The sequence below is a fragment of the Rattus norvegicus genome, chromosome 15 (assembly GCF_036323735.1).
Source record: "Rattus norvegicus strain BN/NHsdMcwi chromosome 15, GRCr8, whole genome shotgun sequence".
Lineage (NCBI taxonomy): Eukaryota > Metazoa > Chordata > Mammalia > Rodentia > Muridae > Rattus > Rattus norvegicus.
This window is the reverse complement of record NC_086033.1, coordinates 30,045,020-30,066,801: the sequence shown is the minus strand read 5'-3', so window position 1 is coordinate 30,066,801 and position 21,782 is coordinate 30,045,020. Positions and strand designations below refer to the sequence as shown.

General features: G+C 40.0%; 1 gene segment (V, D, J or C); it reads right to left on the bottom strand.

Moving 5' to 3' along the window:
- Positions 1-9,450: 9,450 nt before the first annotated feature.
- Trav6-1 (T cell receptor alpha variable 6-1) lies at positions 9,451-13,205 on the bottom strand. The segment is given in 2 exon segments: positions 9,451-9,764; positions 13,160-13,205. Coding segments are annotated over 2 exon segments (360 nt in total).
- Positions 13,206-21,782: the final 8,577 nt, after the last annotated feature.

Here is a 21,782-nt window from a genome sequence, read left to right as displayed (position 1 = left end):
CTAACATCTAGTGTTAATCTATTGTATCTTATGCATTTATCTTTTGAGTTATGTAAGAGGGAACATGCTACAAAAGATATAAATTTTGCATTTATCTATATATCAATTTTTATCATATTTATTAATTTTGCATCACTTCAAGCTATTGCATGTTGCTTTTGTATTTCAGCTTAATATATTTTATTCATTCATTGAAAAGTTCACATAATGTATTTTAATCCTATTAATACCATATCTCCATTTGTTGGCCACTCTCTGGTGAGCTTGCTAGACTCTGTATTTTCTTCAGCAATGTCACTCTGTAGATGCTCAAGCATCTCATTGCCACCATCCTCTGGGTTCATACAGAACATTATGGATGTGTGCCTTTTTTCCAGCAAGTTTGGAAAGATTTATAGTCAATATTTCCTCAATTATTCCCCTTTCCCTTGCACTTTCTCCTAGGATATTTATATTGATGTCTTTAATATGAGAAAATATTCTGTAGATCTCTTTGATTATGTTCATTCTCTCTCTCTGTCTCTTCTTCTTTTTCAGACTGGGTCATGTCATTTGACCCTTCAATTTTAAGAAATTTTATCTTGTGTGATAAAAAAATATGTTAATAAATCCTCCGATTATATTTTTAAAGTAATTTCCTTCACAAAGTGACTCCTCTGCCCTGGTAGAGTCCTGAGTTATATAAAATACAGGAAAGCCTTTGGGTCATTCCTTCAGGGAGGCACCTGACAGGCCAAAGCAAGCATTATTTTTTGATAAGAAGGTCCACTTTGTTTCTACCAACGACAAAACACTACACAGTCAACTGTACAGCGTAAGGGCTGTCTGAGTCAGGAGGATAAAGGAGGGAATAGCGGAGAGAAAAAGCTAAAGAAAGTTAAAGGCTATCTGAGGAGTATTAGAGAAGCCTAATACAGTAGAAGCTTATATGTGAATGTGTTTGTGTATGTGGATATGCATGTGTGTGTGTGTGTATGTGTGTGTGTGTGTGCATATGTGATCTGAAATAAATTGCCAAATAACTGGGAAGGCAAGAGTCCCAAGTAAACATTTCTTGTCACCAAATGAAGCTTTCAGTACTGTGATTTGAGTTGTTGGCCAATGGGGTCCCATGGGAATCCCTAAACAATGCAGGCTGAAGTAAAGACTATACATTGCTCTCCACTAACGGATGGTGAGGCCCCACTGCTGAAGACAAGACTAGACAACTCATTTGTTAGGGAGAAGTTGAGCTTATGCCTACACAGATCCTTTACCCCTAAGTTCATCTTCAGTAAAGAAAGGTACTCTGCACACTACCAAAGGAGAAACATAAGCAGCAACTCAACTACAAATCCTTTGGTTTACAACACTGCCCAGCTTGGTGAGAAAGTTGTGGGAGTAACCAACCAATATCAGGTTTAATGTAAGGCTCACACCCATACATGACAATGCTTGGGTGAACCAGTACCTGAGACTAGCTATGCCAGGGACCTAGGGTAAACCAAATAATATTGTTCTATTAATGGAATGTAGCAATAAAATGATTCCAAATGACATTCTGCTGTATGCAGAGATCAGTGCCTTACCCAGTCATTATCACAGAAGACTCCTCCCACAGCAGATGGGAACAAATACAGAGACCCACAGACAGACAGTATAGAGAGAGTGAGAGACCTTAAAACACTCAGCCATAAATGAATGTCTCCATTAATATTCCTCTATCCCTCCACCTAGGACTTAGGGGATCCTGATGAAGAGGAAGCAGAAAGACTGTGAGAGCCAGGAGGGATGGAGAACGTTTAGAAAAAATCTAAATGATGGACTCTTTACACAATGCAGAGAGGAACTCCCAACTACACATCTTATGCCACCAAGGGAAACCTTCTCTTCCAGGAATGGATAACATCATGTTGGAAGCCCCACATGAAGACTTTCAGGCTCTGAAATCTTGTTAAGCTTTGGTTTTACCTATCCTCTAGGCTTGCAAACTGCACTGAACAGAACGAGAAGAGAGCTCTGCAGTTAATGACAGCTGCAGAAAAGAGAATCAGCTTTCTCCAGAGATAAGATGGTTGATAAGTTATCTAACCCCAAGTGGTCCTGTAAACACATACACATAGAAGAAATGCTAAATAGATTCAGCAACTGCATGTATATGCATGTATGTGTGTATATGCATGTGTGTGTGTTTGTGTGTGTGTGTGTGTGTGTGTGTGTGTAATTAAAGAAGAGGACATGGATTTGCAATGGAGTAAGGGAAATGTGAGAGGATTTAAAATGGAGAGGGGTTTGTATAAGTATGATACACCTATAGGAAATTTAAAACAATGTTTAAATTAGTAATAATAATTGATCTCTGTAAAATACTAACATATGAAGTTCAGATAAGGAAAGGCATAATCCACTTTTCCTTATTTCACAAACATTCACACACACATACACACAATTGCTGAATCTATTTAGCATTGCTTCTATGTGTTTATGGGACCACATGGAATTAGATAACTTATCAACCATCTTATCTCTGGCGAAAGCTGATTCTCTTTTCTGCAGCTGTCATTAATTTTCTGTGTTTTTTTGTTCGTCTATGAGTAAGGTCCTGTGAGATTTTCCACATCTATGTTGACATGACAGTTGGTTCATCTATGGAACACAGCATGAGCAAAAACTCCTGAATACACGGACTCTAAGGGTCTTATGAAGAGCTGTACATTGTACAGTAGGAAGATTTTGTACTACATCATCTGCTCATTAGCATACATCCATTCTTGGGAATGATTTTTTCCTTATTAAAGGTTTTTCTTTCTTTGTTTCTTTTTTGTTCTTTCTATTTTACTGTTTTCTATTTTTTATTAGTTTTTTTTATTTTCATTTCAAATGTTATTCCCTTTCACGGTTTCCTATCCATAAGTCCCCTATACGTCTCCCTTTTATAAGGGTGATCCTCTCCCAATCCACCCCACTTCCTGTCCCCCAACATTTCCTTACACTGGGGGTCCAACCTTGGCAGGACCAAGGGCTTCTCCTTCCTTTGGTGCCCAGTAATGTCATCCTCTGCTACGTATGCAGCTGGAGCCATGGGTCACTCCATGTATAGTCTCTGGGGAGTGGTTTAGTCCCTGGGAGCTTTGGTTGGTTGACACTGTTATACTTATGGGGTTGCAAGCCCCTTCAGCTATTTCAATCCTTTCTCTAATTCCTCCAACAGGGGTCCCATTCTCAGTTCAATAGTTTGCTGCTAGCATTTGCCTAAGTATTTAACATGTTCTTGTTGTGTCTCTCAGGAGACATCTATATCCGGTTCCTGTCAGCATACACTTCTTATCTTCATCAATGGTATCTAGTTTTGGTAGCTGTATGTATATATACATATGGGCCACATGTGGGGCAGGCTCTGAATAGTCATTTCTTCAGTCTCTTCTCCAAACTTTGACTCCATATTCCCTCCTATGAATATTTTTGTTCCTCCTTCTAAGAAGGAGTGAATCATACACACTTTGGTCATCCTTCTTCTTGAGTTTCATGTTGTCTGTGGATTGTATCTTCTGTAATCCGAGCTTTTGGGCTATTATCCACTTATCAGTGAGTTCATACCATGTGTGTTTTTCTGTAATTGGGTTACCACACTCAGGATGATATTTTCTAGTTCCATCTATTTGGCTATGAATTTCATGAAGCATCATTTTTGATAGCTGAGTAGTACTCCATTGTATAAATATGCAACATTTTCTGTATTCATTCCTCTGTTGAAGGACATCTAGGTTCTTTACACCTTCTGGCTATTATAAATAAGGTTGCTATAAACATGGTGGAGTGTGTATCTTTGTTATATGTTGGAGAATCTTTTGGGTATGTGCCTGGGAGTGGCATAGCTGGTCCTCAGGTAGAAGAACCTCCAGACTGATGTCCAGAGTGGTTCAACCAGTTTGCAATCCCACCAACAATGGAGGAGTGTTCCTCTTTCTCCACATCCTCACCGGCATCTCTTGTCACCTGAGGTTTTGACCTTAGCCACTCTGACTGGTGTGGGGTGGAATCTCAGGGTTGTTTTGATTTGCATTTCCTTGATGACTAAGAATGAGCATTTCTGTTGGTACTTCTCAGCCATTAGATAATCCTCAGCTGAGAATTCATTGTTTATCTCTGTACCCCATTTTTTAATAGTGTTACTTGGCATTCTGGAGTCTAACTTCTTGTGTTTTTGTATATTTTAGATATTAGCCCTCTATCAGATGTAGGATTGGTAAAGATCTTTTCCCAATCTGTTGGTTGCCGTTTTGTCCTAATGACAGTGTCCTTTGCCTTACAGAAGCTTTGCAGTTTTATGAGGTCCCAGTTGTCGATTCTTGATCTTAGAGCATAAGCCATTGGTGTTTTGTTCACAAAATTTTCCCCAGTACCCATTTCCCCACTTTTTCGTCTATTAGTTTGAGTGTATCTGGTTTGATGTGGAGGACCTTGATCCACTTGATCTTAAGCTTTGTACATGGTGATAAAAATGGCTCAATGTTCATTCTTCTACATGCTGACCTCCAGTTGAACCAGCACCATCTGTCGAAAATGCTATCTTTTTTCCATTGGATGGTTTTAGCTCCTTTGTCAAAGATCAAGTGACCATAGGTGTATGGGTTCATTTCTGGGTCTTCAATTCTATTCCACTGATTAACCCGCCTGTCTCTGTACCAACACCATACAGTTTACATCACTCTTGCTCTGTAATACTGCTTGTGGTCAGGGATGGTGATTCCCCCAGAAGTTCTTTTATTGTTGAAGATAGTTTTTGTTATCCTGGGTTTTTTTGTTATTCCAAATGAATTTGCAAATTGCTTTTTCTAACTCTATGAAGAATTAATTTGTAATTTTAATGGGGATTGCATTGCATCTGTAGATTGCTCTTGGGAAAATGGCCATTGTTACTATATTAATCCTGCCAATCCATGAGCATGGGAGGTCTTTTGATCTTCTGAGATCAATTTCTCTCTTCAGAGTGTTGAAATTCTTATCATACAGATCTTTCACTTGCTTGGTTAGAGTAACACCTAAGTATTTTCTATTATTTGAGACTATTGTGAAGGGTGTCATTTCCCTAATTTCTTTCTCAGACTGTTTATTCTTTGAGTAGAGGAAGGCTACTCATTTATTTGACTTAATTTTATAACTAGGCACGTTGCTGAAGTTGTTTATCAGGCTTAGTAGGTTTCTGGTGGAACTTTTGGGGTCACTTAAGGAAACTATCATATCATCTGCAAATACTGATATTTTGACTTCTTCCTTTCCAGTTTGCATCCCTTTGACCTTTTGTTGTCTGATTGCTCTGACTAGGACTTTGAGTACTATAGTGAATAAGTAGGGTGAGAGTGGGCAGCCTTGTCTAGTCCCTGATTTTAGTGGGATTGCTTTAAGTTTTTCTCCATTTAGTTAAAGTTAGCTACTAGTTTGCTGTATATTGCTTTTACTAAGTTTGGATATGGGCTGTGAATTCCTAATCTTTCCAGGACTTTTATCATGAAGGAGTGCTGAAATTTGTCAAAGACTTTCTCAGCATCTAATGAAATGATAATTTGGGTTTTTTTTTTTTTAGTTTGTTTATATAGTGGATTATGTTGCTGGATTTCCCTATATTGAACCATTCTTGCATCCCTGAAACGAAGCCTTCTTGATCATGATGGATGATTGTTCTGATGTGTTCTTGGGTTCAGATTATAAGAATTTTACTGAATATTTTTGTATCGATATGCATAAGGGAAATTGGTCTGAAGTTCTCTTTCTTCCTTGGGTCTTTGTGTGGTTTAGGAATAAGCATAATTGTGGCTTCATAGAAGGACTTGGGTAGTTATTTGTCTGTTTCTATTTTGTTAGACAATATTGATATGAGGTCTTCTATGAAGGTCTGATAGAATTCTGTACTAAACCTATCTGGTCCTGGGCTCTTTTTGGTAGGGAGACTTTTAATGACTTCTTCTAATTCTTGTGGAGTTAGGGGGTTGTTTCAATGATTTATCTGATCCTGACTTAACTTTGGTGCCTGGTATTTGTCTAGAAAATTGTCCATTTCCTCCAGATTTTCTAGTTTTGTTAAATACAGGCTTTTGTTGTAGGATCTGATGTTTTTTTTTTTTAATTTCTTCTGTTTCTGTTGTTCTGTCTCCCTTTTCATTTCTGATTTTGTTAATTTGGATATGGTTAGTCTGGCTAAGGGTTTATCTATCTTGTTGATTTTCTTGATTGTTTGTATAGTCCGTTTTGTTTCTTCTTGGTTAATTTCAGCCCTGAGTTTAATTATTTCCTGCTTTCTACTCCTCTTGGGTGTATTTGCTTCTTTTTGTTCTAGAACTTTTAGGTGTGCTTCTAAGCTGCTAATGTATGCTCTCTCCTGTTTCTTTTTGAAGTCACTCAGAGCCATGATTTTCCTCTTAGCACTACCTTCACTGTGTTCCATAAGTCTGGGTATGTTGTGCCTTCATTTTCATTAAAGTCTAAAGAGTCTTTAATTTTTTTTTTAGTTCTTCCTTGACCAAGTTATCATTGAGTAGAGTGTTGTTCAACTTCCATGTATATGTGGGCTTTCTCTTGTTATTGAAGACCAGCCTTATTCCCTGGTGATTGGATAGGATGCATGGGATTATTTCAATCTTCTTTTATCTGTTGAGGCCTGTTTTGTGGCCAATTATATGGTCAATTTGGGAGAAGGTACCATGAGGTTCTGAGAAGAAGATATATTCTTTTGCTTTAGGATGAAATATTCTGTAAATATCTGCTAAGTCCATTTGGTTCATAACTTCTGTTACTTTTTCTATGTCTCTGTTTAATTTGTGTTTCCATGATGAGAGTGATTCCATTGATGAGAGTGAGGTGTTGAAATCTCTTACTATTATTGTGTGAGGTGTAATGTGTGCTTTGAGCTTTAATAAGCTTTCTTTTGTGAATATAGGTGCCTTGTATTTGAAGCATAGTTATTTAGGATTGAGAGTTCTTCTTGGTGGATTTTTCCTTTGATGAATATGAAGTGTCCTTTCTTACCTTTTCTGATAACTTTTGGTTGAAAGTTGATTTTATTCAATATTGGAATGGCTACTCCAGCTTGTTTCTTTAGGTCATTTTCTTGGAAAGTGATTTTTCGAGGCTTTTACTCTGAGGTAGTATCTATCTTTGTCTCTAAGATGTGTTTCCTGAGTGCAGTAGAATGCTGGGCCCTCTTTACATATCCAGTCTCTTAGTCTATGTCTTTTTATTGGGGAATTGAGTCCAATGATGTTAAGTGATATTAAGGAATAGTGATTGTTGCTTCCTGTCATTTTTGTTGTTAGAGGTGGAGTTATGCTTGTGTGTCTCTCTTCTTTTGGTTTTGTTGCAAGGAGATTACTTTCTTGATATTTCTAGGTTATAGTTTCCCTCCTTGTGATGGAATTTTCCAACTATTATCCTTGATAGGGCTGGATTTGTAGAAAGATACTGTGTAAATTTGGTTTTGTCATGGAATATCTTGGTTTCTCTATCTATGTTAATTGAGAGTTTTGCTGGATACAGTATCCTTGCCTGACATTTGTGTTCTTTTAGGGTCTGTATGACATCTGTCCAGGATCTTCTGGCTTTCATAGTCTCTGGTGAGAACTCTGGTGCAATTCTGATAGGTCTGCCTTTATATGTTACTTGACTTTTTCCCTTACTGCTTTTAAAATTCTTCCTCTGTTTTCTGCATTTGGTGTTTTGACTATTATGTGACAGGAGAATTTTTTTTTCTGGTCCGATCTATTTGGAGTTCTTTAGGCTTCATGTAAGTTTATGGGCATCTCTTTCCTTAGGTTAGGGAAGTTTTTTCTATAATTTTGTTGAAGATATTACTGTTCCTTTAAGTTGGGAATCTTCACTCTCTTCTATACCTATTACCTTTAGGTTTGATCATCTCACTGTGACCTGTATTTCCTGGATGTTTTGTTCTAGGAGCTTTTTTCATTTTATGTTATCTGTGAGTGCTGTATCTTTTTCTTTGGTATCATCTGCTCTTGAGATTCTCTTTTCTATCTCGTGTATTTTGTTGGTGTGGCTTGCATCTATGACTCCTGATCTCTGTCCTAGGATTTCTATCTCCAGGGTTGCCTCCCTTTATGCTTTCGTTATTGTTTCTATTTCCAGTTTTAAATCCTGGATCATTTTGTTCATATCCTTCACCTGTTTGGTTGTGTTTTCCTATAATTCTTTAAGGGATTTTTGTTTCCTACTTAAGCACTTCTATTTGTTTACTTGTGCTGTCCTTTATTTCTTTAATGGAGTTATGTATGTCGTTATTAAAGTCCTCCATCATCATAAAATGTGATTTTAAATGCAAATCTTGCTTTTCCAGTGTGTTTGGATATCCATTATTTGCTTTGGTGGGAGAGCTGGGCTCTGATGATGCCAAGTAGTCTTAGGTTCCTGCGCTTGCCTCTCGTCATCAGGTTGTCTCTGATGTTAGCTTGTCTTGCTGTTTCTGAAAGTGGCTTTGCCCTCCTGTAGTCCTGTGTGTCAGCACTCCTGTAGACCTGTTTGCTTTCAGCCAGATCTGGGAACAGAGAATTCTGCTCTCAGGTGTGTAGGTGCTCCTGGTGACTGGCTTTCAACTCTCCTCACAGGCAAAAACCAGAAGGTTCCTGCTCCTGACTGCACCTAGGTCCTGTACCCAGAGGGCACAGATGGCACTAAGCAATTTCCTCTTGGGTCAGGAATGTGGGCAGAAAGTATTTGTCTCCTCTGGTTTCTCTGGAATGTCTGCAATTCTGAGGGCCCAGCTCTCTCCCACAGAGGATTTGGGTGCAGGGATCTGTGGTACTGGTTCAGTTCAGTTCTGGGTGCAGGCAGAAACCAGCCAGTTCCTGCCTCTGACTGCTCCTATATTCCTGTATCCAGAGGCACTATGCAGTTTCCTCTCGGGCTGGGAATGTGGGCAGAAGTGTGAAGAAGTGGTTGTCTGTCCTGAGGTCTCAGGATTCTCCACACTTCTGAGAGTTCAGCTCTCTCCCCAACAGGATTTGGGTACAGGGAGCTGTGGGATTGGTTCAGTTCTATCAAATGTGTTTCTGTTTCCTCTTCTAAGCACATATCTCAGGTGCAGTCCTTTTACCTGGGACATAAGAGTGCGGTACTGGCTTCCCTCTGCACACAAATGCAGGGCTCAACCCTCCTTTAAATTTTCCCATAACATTCAGTACTTTCTAGCAATTTCTCTGACCTTCTTGGTTAACTGAAAGGCTAATGTTTTTTCCACCTCCCCCCTTTATGGTGGCTGCCAGGATTTTCTGCTTTCCTACAAAGTTTTTCTCTTAAAATCTATTGACAATTCCTTCAAGCTCTCTTTTCAGACTGTTTTAAAATTGTCTTTCTAATGAGACAGTGGCCCAAAAAAGGAACTTCAGTTCCCAGTACAGTATTTGAAAGACTTCTCTGTCACCTATGCCTCCTCAAAGCCTCCAGGAGCAGGTTTTGGTATTGGCTCTAAGTTTCTGGGGAGCATGGTGCGGCCACCACACAGATGTAGGTGGCAGCGTCATCCAGCAGGGAGGCTGTGATGTGCAGGGTGCTGTGCTTAGCGCCTGCATCCAGAGTTGCCGAGTATCTTCCCCTTGATGTTTTCTCTTCCTTGTTTGTCAGGACTGTCAGGGACACAGGAGCTCTGCCTGTGTCTTGTTTGTACCACCTCAAATTGCCGAAGGGAGTCACAGTGTAATTGCATTGAAGGACACAGCTCTCTCCCTGATGGACAACCAGGGACTGGGGACTCTGCTCCACTTGGGTCCTGCCAGCCACCCCTATTCAGAAAACAGTGAGAGAGTCCAGAAATCAACCATCTAAGCTTAGATGAGATCCTTCCTTACTCTCTACAAGCATCTCAGGTTATCCTCAAGCAGGCCCATGTGTCTCTCCTGGCACACAGAATTACATCCTTCCCCAAATCCTAAGATGCCTTCCTATGGCCCCCAGCTAACACCTCCACTCACTCACACTGATGATGCAGCCACAAAAGCACCCAGCAGGCACTCAGGTGCTTCCCCATGGTTTTTCTGCAGAAGCCTAGCCAAAGCTGCTGCCTGATTCATCAGCTTTTTCTTCTAGCATTAAATGGAGACTCTCAGGAAGGACAGCCAGCCAGTCAGAGACTGATGCACGCACGCACTCACGCAGACATGCACGCAGGCAGGCACACACTCACCAGCTCCTGAGGGAGGACTAATGCTCACACTGCCATCTTGGGGTCAGAGTTGTATTTGCTCAAAATCTCTGAGTCAGCTTTTTGTGGTTGCTTTTTGCTGTTGGAAATTTGATGCCAAATGTAAACTCCTATGTATGTATGTATGTATGTATGTATGTATGTATGTATGTATGTACATATGTATGTATGTATGTATAAAAACCACAGGAGGGTGTCTATAATAATTTATCTCAGGACTATGTAAGACAGTTAATATTTACTTTCCTCATCTGAAAATAAATGCCAAAGTATGTTTTAAAGTTTGAATAGAAATGATTCACAGTAAAAGCTAATGATAATGACAAGCCTCAGTTTAATGCTCACCTAAAATGTAAACGTCTTTAGAATGTGACTTTACCTCTGCTCTATTTGCAACTATGTTACCAATTTCAAATGACGAATTTTGTCAAAAAGCAGATACATTTAAATTCTGTGTAAAATATACGTATTTTTATTAATTCTGTGACAATTTCATGTTAACGCACAATGTGTTTCTGATTTAATATAAAATTCTCCTCTCATAGTAATGGCATGATTTTTGATCATTCATTATTAGTTCAACAATGCTTTTCAAGAACTATGCTATCCAATTGCCCATAAGGATCAGCAATTCTCTGTGCTCCTAAATTACACACTAATGCAGGAATAGTTGAGTATCTGGCAAACATACCGACAAGTGGAAAGTGCTGAAGGTTTTGAAAACTCCTTTCTTAAGGCGTCACATTCCTCAGTGAAAATGGAACTGTGAAATGTTTAGATATGTGAGGATTTACTGTATGTCTGAGATCTGATGCGCAGAGACGATGACAAATCTAAAGGAAACTGGAATAACCCTTTCATACAGGACACAGCAAATTTTTTAGGGGAGAATTACTAGAAGTAAAGACGGTGTGATCTCTGGTTTTGTGACAGCATGGACAGGCCATAGCACCCACATTGTTAATCTAACATTTGTCTAAATCTCACTGTGAAATAGGTGGATCTCACGTGATCATTTTGAAGGATTTAAGAGAAAGATGCTAGTTTGGCACTGTGATTCAGGAGGCAGAGGCAGAGGCAGAGGCAGAGGCAGAGGCAGAGGCAGAGGCAGAGGCAGAGGCAGAGGCAGAGGCAGAGGCAGAGGCAGAGGCAGAGGCAGAGGCAAGTGTATCTCTGTGAGTTTGGGGCCAGCCTGGTTTACAAATAGAGTTCCAGGACGGACAGGACAACATAGAGAGACACTGTCTCAACTTTAAAAAGAAAGAAGAGAGAGAGAAAAAAATGATGCAGTTTCCCCTAAAATAGTAGAAACTCTGTCTTTTGCACAGTTAGTGTCCCCTTCAGCTCTCCAGGTTGTTGCTGTTCCTGAGTCCCTGCTCTTCCTCCTTCTCCTTAAGAATTCAGTGGAGTAGATTCCGCTCAGGTTACTCTCCACTCGCAAAGACTCCTAGTGATGGGCAACACAAACACTGCCTGAACTGGGCTCTTCTGTAACCAGCAGGGCCTCAGGGGGAGCAACTGGGACAACTCAGCCACAAGACCTTTGACCTAGAGTTTGTCCTGCCTGCAGAGTGTTCTGGGACCAAGTCTAACAGAATCATCATCAAAGAGGCCAGCAGAGGGGGGCAGATGCAGAGTCCACAGCCTCATAGCAGGCTACACTCACAGAGTCCTGCAGAGGATGGGGAGGAAGGACTGGAAGAAACAGAAGCGTCAAGGACAATAACACCATGAGAACAAGATCCACAGAATCAACTGACTGGGACCCATGGAGACTTGCAGAGATCAGAGATCCTACAGGGGTCTCCCCTAGCTCCTCTGCATCTATGTTATGGCCAAGTGACTTAGTGTTTGGGGGGAATCCTAATACTGAGAGCAGGGACTGTCCCTGACTCGTTTGGCTACTTATAGGACCTTTTCCTCCTATTGGGTTGCCTTGACAGCCTTGATGTGATGGTTATGTGCCTGGTCTCCTCACACTGTGTTTGGTTAATGTCACATGAGCCCTGCTCTTTTCTGAGGGGAGGTGGGGGTGTGGATCTGGGGGAAAGGGAAGGTAGAGGGAGAACCTGAGAGGATGAGAGGGAGGGAAAACTGTGGTTGGAGTATAATATATGAGAGGATAATAATCTTTTTCAGAAAAGAATTCCGCAGACCTTTGTTAGGGAACGATTGCTGCTCTCTCACATCTTTCCTTCTGGACTCTGTTTAGGTCATACTACCCAGACACCACTCTCTCCAGCACATCTGATTGTCTGAACATAGATGGAGTTTAAAATGTGGTAGACCATTTGCCTTGCTTGCATGGGGCTCTGGGTTTGACCCAGCACTGCAGACAAATAACTTAAATGTGATACCACAATGACCCCAGAGATTGTTCTTTCTCTAATAATTTCTGAAGTTAATGTAGCCTGGCAGGAGGACACTTGTATGACTTTTCACCAACAGAGTTGAGTTCGGTCTCACACGGAAGGCTGTGCTGAAGTCAGGTGATCTCAGAGGCAGCTTCTCAGCAGCCAGACCACCTGTTGCCTCTCGGTTTGTGCTCAGCTCCCCCTGTGGTTTCTACCACTGTGTCACCCAGAGCACAGTAGTACACGGCCGAGTCTGACTCTTGCACTGAAGCTTTCTGCAAGTGGAAGGACGTGGTTTCTTTATTGTACGTGGCTTCAAACCCTCTGCTGCTTCCCTTCTGGCCAGCCGTAAAGACTTTCAGGAGGAGTTGTAGACCTTCTCCAGGGTATTGAACGTACCAGAAAAGAGTAGGGTAAGCTATGCTTGTGGCTGAATAAGTGCAATTTATTCTCAGGAATCCATTTTCTGAGATGGTCACTTGGCCTTCGGTTTGAGTCACTGAGTCTCCGTGAGTCCTTCCTACAGTCCAACGGAAAGAGAAAAGAAAGAGGGAGTTGAGCTCTGTGTCGCCTTGAAAATAACTTACATAACTCCCTGCTAAAGACTTCTCTGTTTACTTACCGAGTAGGAGAAGTATCACAGCCACGAAGCCTGGAGAAGAGTCCATCTTTAGTGTCTTCTAGAAAGTGGTCTTGATGTTTAGCATGAAGAAGTGTTAACTCAGAGAAAATGACTCTTCTTAGGTAGAAATCACTCAGGCAATGAGGCTGTGTTATGAAACTGCGCCCCCTGGTGGACAGGAGCTGAACTGAGCATGAATGTTACCTTGTGCCTTCTCCCTGATCCTATCCATAAGGCATATGCCAAACTTTCGGCCCTTTACATCTAAAGACAGCTATCATGGTATATCTCTGTGAATTTGGGGCCAACCTGGTTTACAAATACAGTTCCAGGACAGACAAGGCAACATAGAGAGACACTGTTGCAACTTTAAAGTGAAGGTTGTTCTACTTCAGATCACCGCTCTAAGCACACACACACAAATAACACAGAGCTTTGTATGTTCTTGTATCTACTGTGAGCCAAGCTGCAATCCAGGAAACTCCCATCAAAGTGCTTCGGGTTAAACTCACAGAAAGCAGTAAGAAGTCTCCTCATGCTGATGGATTCTGTTTTTCAGAACATGTGAAGGAGGTATTGACAATTTATATTTATTAAAGGAAATAGAAATAATGAATAATGAATGGCTTAGGGGTGTAAAGTCATTATTCAAGCAGCCATATTTTCCTGTTCTAAAAGAACTATATTTTAAGTCTGTCATCTTTCCACAGAAGTTTTTCACATTGTGTAATCCATATACAAGTACTAATTAATATTTCAGAATCACTCACTGGAAAGTGGAAAGTATGAGTTCTAGGGAGAACAAGCTCCACAACATAAATTGAATCCGAATGATCTGCTATTGATGTCGTATTTGCTCATAACTTCCCTCGTCTTCAACACGGGATGATCAACCATCAGGCAGGTGCTGATGCTGTGATTCATGCTGGTCCAGCAGGAAGGATTCCTTCCACATTGATGTGCACTGGGGCCTGGCTGGTACCCACTTTCCATAAAGAATCAACCTGTGAAAATTCCTCAGACACAAACACGGGTAACAAATTCAAGGCCTGTTATTCTGAGTTCATGAATCCCTTCTCCTTCTTTTCCAGTTTACAAGTCACACCAGCAGGATTTCTTTACAGAACTCTGCTGTGATACTTAGAAAACACCAGATAAAAAATTAATTCTTATACATGACAACAACATAAAGATCAGAGGAAACAGGTTTGTTTTTAAGTATGTAGCTTTATTTTCACACAATAAAGAGTTTTATAGGTGGACAGGTATGCAACAAATATGCATGTAATTAATAGTACCTAAATTTTTACTACTAATTTTTAATTCACTGGTTGAGAATTTTATACATATACTTAACATGGCTTTTTTTGCAAACTCATATGTTTTTCCTTCAACTTCTATAATATGTGTGAGGTGGTAAATGTTCTATCTGAACATGTATCACTTATAACACTTACAAGAATTGTAAAGTTGAGGCCTTTTATGGCTCCTAAGACCTACCTTGGTATTCTACTTGCAAAGAAAGAGGACGTTACAATACAGGATAATTTATTAGCCAAACTCCACCATTCTAACTTTGTGCACATATAGAACGTAAGGTGAGAGACAGAAGGAAGGAGTCAGAGAATGAGAATTTGGGATGGCGAGAACGTGTTTATGGTAGCAGACCTGGGGCTGTGTAGAAAACTCCACACGGCAGCAGTGAATGCCGATTCAGAAGAACTGTGAAGGGTGAGGCTGGGGAAAAGGAACTCATAGCTGTCATTTTTCCAGTGGACTTCGAGGAATTGATCATGATTGGCTTATTGATAAGAGCATGGATTGGCACATAGCAGATAAACTTAGGTACAGAAAATGAGACCTTTTGTGCTATAATTGTGGAGGGCTATAAAATAGAATAAGTTGCCATGATAAAAACCTGTTGCACAGTAGACAGTCAATATTTTCCATAATAAACAGAGGGGCATAGTTTTTTCATTCTTGCTGTGTTACTGTAGGTTTAATTTCTTGACATAAATGTTACATGTCTATCAAGATTGAACTTTTGGCTGCCATCTTTTAGCTCTTGGCCTAAGGTTAGCTATGACTAATTCCATAATAAAATTTAGTAGTACACTTAGTATGAATGCATTACAGACCATCTACATTAAGGCAAGACAGACCCAAATAAATAAAAATGCACAGAGAATACAAAATATAAAGCATCAGGAAAATAAATGTCCCACAGCATTTTGCTGATAAATATTAAATATAAAGAAAAACAAACAAGAAAAAAGGTACTAAATGAAGGGTGTGTGTGTGTGTGTGTGTGTGTGTGTGTGTGTGTGTGTGTAACTCTTTCTACTAGAGACCCGTAGAGGTCTTACTAGATCTGGACTCAGGACCTGGACTAGTGATGCTTGTGTCTGTTGTTCCTATTCTCTCCTCTAGGTTTTCCAAATCCAGGATTCCCTTAGGTTCTGTTTTATTTATTACTTCTATTTCCATTTCAATTCTTGAAGAGTTCTATTCATATCCTTCACCTCTTAACTTGTATTTTCCTGTATTTATTTAAGAGATTCATTCATTCCCTCTTTAAAATCCTCTACCTGTTTGATTGTATTTTCCTGTTTTTTATTTGAGAAATTTACTTGTTTCCTCTTTAAAGGTATCTATCATCTTTTACATTTGAACTTAAAGTCATTTTTCCTGTGCTTCAGTTGTGTTAGGATATCCAGGGCTTGCTGTAGTGGGACAGTTGTGCTCTGGAGTTGTCCTACAGCCCTGGCTTTTGTTGATTGTTTTCTTACAATTGGCCTCAAGCCATCTGCTCGTCCCTGGATGTCCCTGGTGCAGCAGGCTCCTGGGGCAGAAATATGAAACACAATGGGGCAATGCACATCTCAGAGCAGCTGGAAATGACCCAGGGGGGATAAAGGACAGAGGCCTGGGGACAGAGGAAAGAGACTAACCTGGAGGCCCTTGGTGATTCAAGCCTGATGGAAGTGATCTGGCCATGGTGATAGGAAACAGCTCAGTGTAGCTGGGCATATCTAAGGGGACTCAGGGCAGTGAATGGCAGATCTAACCTGGATAGTCCCTGTGGGGCAGGTCTGCTGGTGGCCAGCTGAGCAGCAGCAGCAGCCAAACAATAGAGCTAGGCTGACACCAGGCAGCTAACTCAGGGAAAAGGGTATGACTCTGGGGACTTGGTAGGCAATAGAACCAGGGAGAAAGGGGGCCTAACTTGAATGGTCAACTGTGGTTTACGTGGGGGCAGGTGGAGTGATAGCTAGAAAATCTGGAGTTAATTTTTGTGAAGGTGATAGTTGTGGGTCCAATTTTATTCATAGAGATATAAAATATAGTATTATTTTAAAAACAGACATGAAGCCAATGGAACAAAATGGAAATTGAAAGATGGATACGTGGAACAACAACCCATTTGATACTTGACAAAGATGCCAAAAATACACACTGGAGAAAAAAACAGCATCTCATCTTCAGCAAATGGTGCAGAGAAAACTCGTTGTCCACGTGTGCAAGAAGGAAATTAGATCTATCACCTTAGGAAAAATAAACTCCAAATGGATCAAAGATCTAAATGTGAAACCTCAAACAATGAATCTGCTGGAAGAAAACACAGGCAATCCCAGAAAGTGCAGGTTTAGGAAAGAACTTTCTAAACAGGACCCCATTTGCCCAAGAGTTAATGACAATAGTTGACATAAGAGACCTTGTAGAATGAAAATCTCGCCTACAGATAAGGAAGCAATAGAGAGAAGTACAGACACCCCACAGAGATGGAGAGAATCTTTTCCAGCGAAACATTTGGTAGAGGGTCAATATTTAGAATATACAAACAACTCAGAACAAGTGACACAATTTGAAAATGGGCCATGGATCAGGACAGTTTCCAAAAAAGGAGAAATAAAAATATCTAGGGAATATCAGAAGGATTGTTTAATTTTGGCGATTAAGGGAATGCAATTGAAATGGTGTGAATGTTTACTCATAGCAGTTTCAACATTTTAGGTTTTACATTGAGGTCCTTGATGCATTTCCAGTTAATTTTTTGTTAAAGTGGTAAGTATGAGTCCAATCTCATTCTTCTACTACTTTGAGATTTCATCTTATCTCAGGCAGAGTGATCAAGATAAAAAATATTTCTTTAGGTGCTTATCAGCAATTCAATATTCCTCAGTTGAGAATTTGTTTAGCTCTGTACCCCCATTTTAATAGGGTTACTTGACTCTCTGGAGTCGTACTTCTTGAGTTCTTTGTATATATATTAGATATTAGCTCTCTATCAGATGTAGGATTCTTAAAGATCTTTCCCCAGTCTGTTGGTTGCCACTTTGTTCTATTGATGGTGTCCTTTGCCTTACAGAAGCTTTGCAATTTTATGAGGTCCCACTTGTTAATACTTCCTCTTAGAGCATATGTCATTAGTGTTCTGTTGAGGAAAATTTCCCCTATGCCCATGTGGTCGAGGCTCTTCCCTACGATCTCTTCTATTAGTTTCAGTGTATCTTCTTTTATGTAGAGGTCCTTGATCCACTTGGACTTGAGCTTTGTACAAGGAGATAAGAAGGGGTCAATTTGCATTCTACATGCTGACCTCCAGTTGAACCAGCACCATTTGCTGAAAATGCTCTTTTTTTTCCCCACTGAATGGTTTTTGCTTTTTTGTCAAAGATCAAGTGACCATAGATGCGTGGGTTCATTTCTGGGTCTTGAATTCTATTCCATTGCTCTACTAGTCTGTCTCTGTACCAATACCATGTGGTTCTTCTCACTATTGATCTACAATACACCTTGAGGTCAGGGATGGTGATTCCCCCAGAAGTTCTTTTATTGTTGAGAATGTTTTTTGATATCCTGGATTTTCCACATAAATTTGATAATTGCTCTTTCTATCTCTGTGAAGAATTGAGATGAATTTTTCATCAAGATTGCATTGATTCTGTAGATAGCTTTCATCAAGACAGCCATTTTACAGTGTTAATCCTACCAATCCATGAGCTTGGGAGATCATTCCATCTTCTGAGGTCTTCTTCAATTTCTTTCTTCAGAGACTTGAAGTTCTTTTTATTCAGATCTTTCACTTGTTTGGTTAGCATCATACCAAGACATTTCATATAATTTGTGACTATTGTGAAGGGTGTCATTTCCCAGTTTCTTTTTCAGCCCATTTTTCCTTTGAGAAGAGGAAGACTGCTGATTTACTTGAGAAAATTTTGTATCCACCCACTTTACTGAAGTTGTTTATCAGGCTTAGGAGTTCTCTGGTGGAATTTTTGGGGTCACTAAAGTATATAATCATATCACCTATAAATAGTGGTATTTTGACTTCTTCCTTTCCAATCTGTATTCCTTTGACCTTCTTTTGTTGTCCAATTGCTCTGGCTAGACCTTCCAATACCATGTTGTATAGGTAGGGAGAGAGTGGGCAGCCTTGTCTAGTCCCTGATTTTAGTGGGATTGCTTCAAGTTTCTCTCCATTTAGTTTGATGTTGACTACTGGTTTGCTGTATATTGCTTTTACTATGTTTAGTTATGGGCCTTGAATTCCTGATGTTTCCAAGACTTTTAATATGAAGGGCTGTTGAATTTTTGTCAAATGCTTTCTCAACATCTAATGAGATGATCATGTGGTTCTTTTTCTTTGAGTTTGTATATGTAGTAGATTACATTGATGGATTTCCGTATGTTGAACCATCTCTACATCCCTGGGATGAAGCCTACTTGATCATGATGGATGATTGTTTTGAAGTGTTCTTGTATTCAGTTTGCGAGAATTTTATTGAGTATTTTTGTATCAATATTCATAAGGGAAATTGGTCTGAAATTCTCTGGTCTTTGTATGGTTTAGGTATAAGTGTAATTGTGGCTTCAAAGAATGAATTGGGTAGTGTTCTGTCTATTTTTAGTTAGTGGAATAGTTTGAAGAGTATTGGTATTAGGTTTTCTTTGAAGGTCTGATTGAATTCTGCACTAAATAAATACATTTGGTCCTAGGCATTTTTTGGTTGGAAGACATTTAATGACTGTTTCAATTTCTTTAGAGTTTATGAAACTGTTTAACAGGTTTGCTCAATACTGATTTAACTTTGGTACCTGGTATCTGTCTATTCCCCAGTGTAGGAAAATGCCAGGGTGGTAAGGTGGAAGTGGGTGTGTGGGAGGGGGAGCACCCTCATAGAAGCAGAGGGAGAGGGGATGGGAGAGGGGGAAACCAGGCCAGGGGATAACATTTGAAATGTAAATACATTAAATATCCAATAAAAAAGAAAAAATTAAAAACTGCCAGTGAATATGTTTACGAGGATATGGGGAAAGAGAAACCTTCATTCACATTGGTGGAATTGCAAACTGATGCATTTGTGGAAATCAGTGTGGTTAATCTTCTAAAAGATAAAAGTAGATCTACCATATGATCCATCTATACCTCTCCTTGGCACATGCCCAATGGGCTCAACATTCTACTCAACAGATACTTGTTCAGCCATGTTCATGTCTGTTCTATTCATGGTAGCTAGAAAATATACACGAACTAAATGCCCTTCAACAGATTCATAGATAATGAAAATGTGGTACATTAAACTTTGAAAGCAAATGATGGATCTAGAAAATATACTGAGTGGAGTATCGCAGACCCAGAAAGACAAATGCTACACATACTCGCTTACTTCCAGAACCCATCTCTGTATCTTCAGCTCTGAATATATCACCTGGAGTAACTGCAAAAAGCAGGAGCGTTAAAAGAAACCATGAGGGTCTTCAGAAGAGAATAATAGATGCAGGAGCTATGAGAGAGACATGGGTAACATGGAGGAATGCTTACCTGATGAGCAGAAAGCAGCAAACATTGGGAGGGGGAGGGAGGGAGAGAAGAGGGATAAACAACTTTAAGGATGTTTGAAAGAACCATAGAGGATCATACTATCTCATATTTGCTTAAAATTGCTTATGTAAGTATATACATACATATATTTATATGTACATGCATATTTTTAAAGTAATTATGACATTTTGATGTGGTAATTATTCCCAACAAAAACAACCCCCCACCCCCCCAAAAAAAACCACCATTGGGTCATGCATACCTCCTTTGAATTGTTGATCAGGGGAGTCCATTGACCCCCAAAACTATACATTCTGTTGCCATTATCCAGATAGAAAACTTCAGCTTGTGTAAAATCGGCATAATTAGCCAGCATAAGGTCTACTTAACATGATGGAATCCATGCCCAATACTCTAAGCCTAGGCCAGTATACCTGTCTGACTAAGCAATGAACCCTGGATGAGAAACTATTAAAGTCACTTCCCTAATCCAGTCCTATTTCTAACTGTATTCTAAACATGGAACCTATACCGAAAGGAAAGTGTAGCTCCCATACCATGTGGTGGTTGGAGTGATAAGCACCCCATAGGATCAGATCATATGTTTTGGTATTTTATCACCAGTTGGTAGATGTCTTGGGTCTTGAATAATGTGGCCTTGTTGTAAGAGTATCACTGGGGATGCCATTCTCTCTCTCTTTCTCTCTCTCTCTCTCTCTCTCTCTCTCTCTCTCTCTCTCTCTCTCTCTCTCTCTCCTGCCCTGCTTTAAGGCTGTCATCTCTACATGTAAGCCCCCAATAGCTTATCTAGCATCCTGCCTACTTGATTGTTGCCATGTTCCCTGCCATGATGATCATGGACTCCTCCCCTGAAACTGTAAGCCAACACTCCAGTTAAATGATTTCATTTTATAAGTTACCTTGGCCATCGTACCTCTTCACAGCAATACGAAACTAAGATATAAGAGTGTACAAAAAAATAGTTAGAAATTTTAAATTAAAAAATAAACTATTTTGGAATTATTTCTCAAAATAAGATTTCTCTGTTTAAACCTGGATGACCTTGAACTTAGAGATCCACCTACCTCTGCCTCCTGAGTTCTGGGATTAAAGGTATGAACCACTACCACATCTCTCTCTCTCTCTCTCTCTCTCTCTCTCTCTCTCTCTCTCTCTCTCTTTCTCTCTCTCTCTCTCTGTCACACACACACACACAAACACAAAAAGAGAGAGAGAGTTGAACTTTCTCATATATGTTTTAAATATCTGTATGTTAGTTTCCATTGCAATTTAACCATATGACAAGTGCTTTACTACAAGACACAGGATGTGGATTGGGCTCCAACCCCCATAGCACCCCCATAGCAAGTTTGAGGATAGGCTGCAGGTGCCTGGGAAACATTGTGTGCTTGCTGCACAGAAGTAGATGGCTGAATCTTCAGCCTGTGTGGCTGTGATGTGCAAGGAGAATTTCTTGGCTTTCTTATCCATTAAAACTGTAAATTTTTGAGTCTCCTTTCTGTCCACATTTGAACGAATGTCTATCACAAAATGGAGACCCTTTCCAGCTCCTTGCTTGTACCAAGGGAAGTATGATGAAGCACTGTCTGTGTAAGTGCAGTTGGTGACAGCGGTGTCTCCCTCTTGAACACTCAGTGTAGAAAGAACCTGCTCGACCTTCTCTCCATGGCTCTCCCCTACACAGAAAGGGAAACAGACAGGAGGAGAGCAGTCAGGCAGTGCTCTGCTTAATCTCTTTGTCCACAACAACTAGAGGGAACTGTATAAAATAGACTG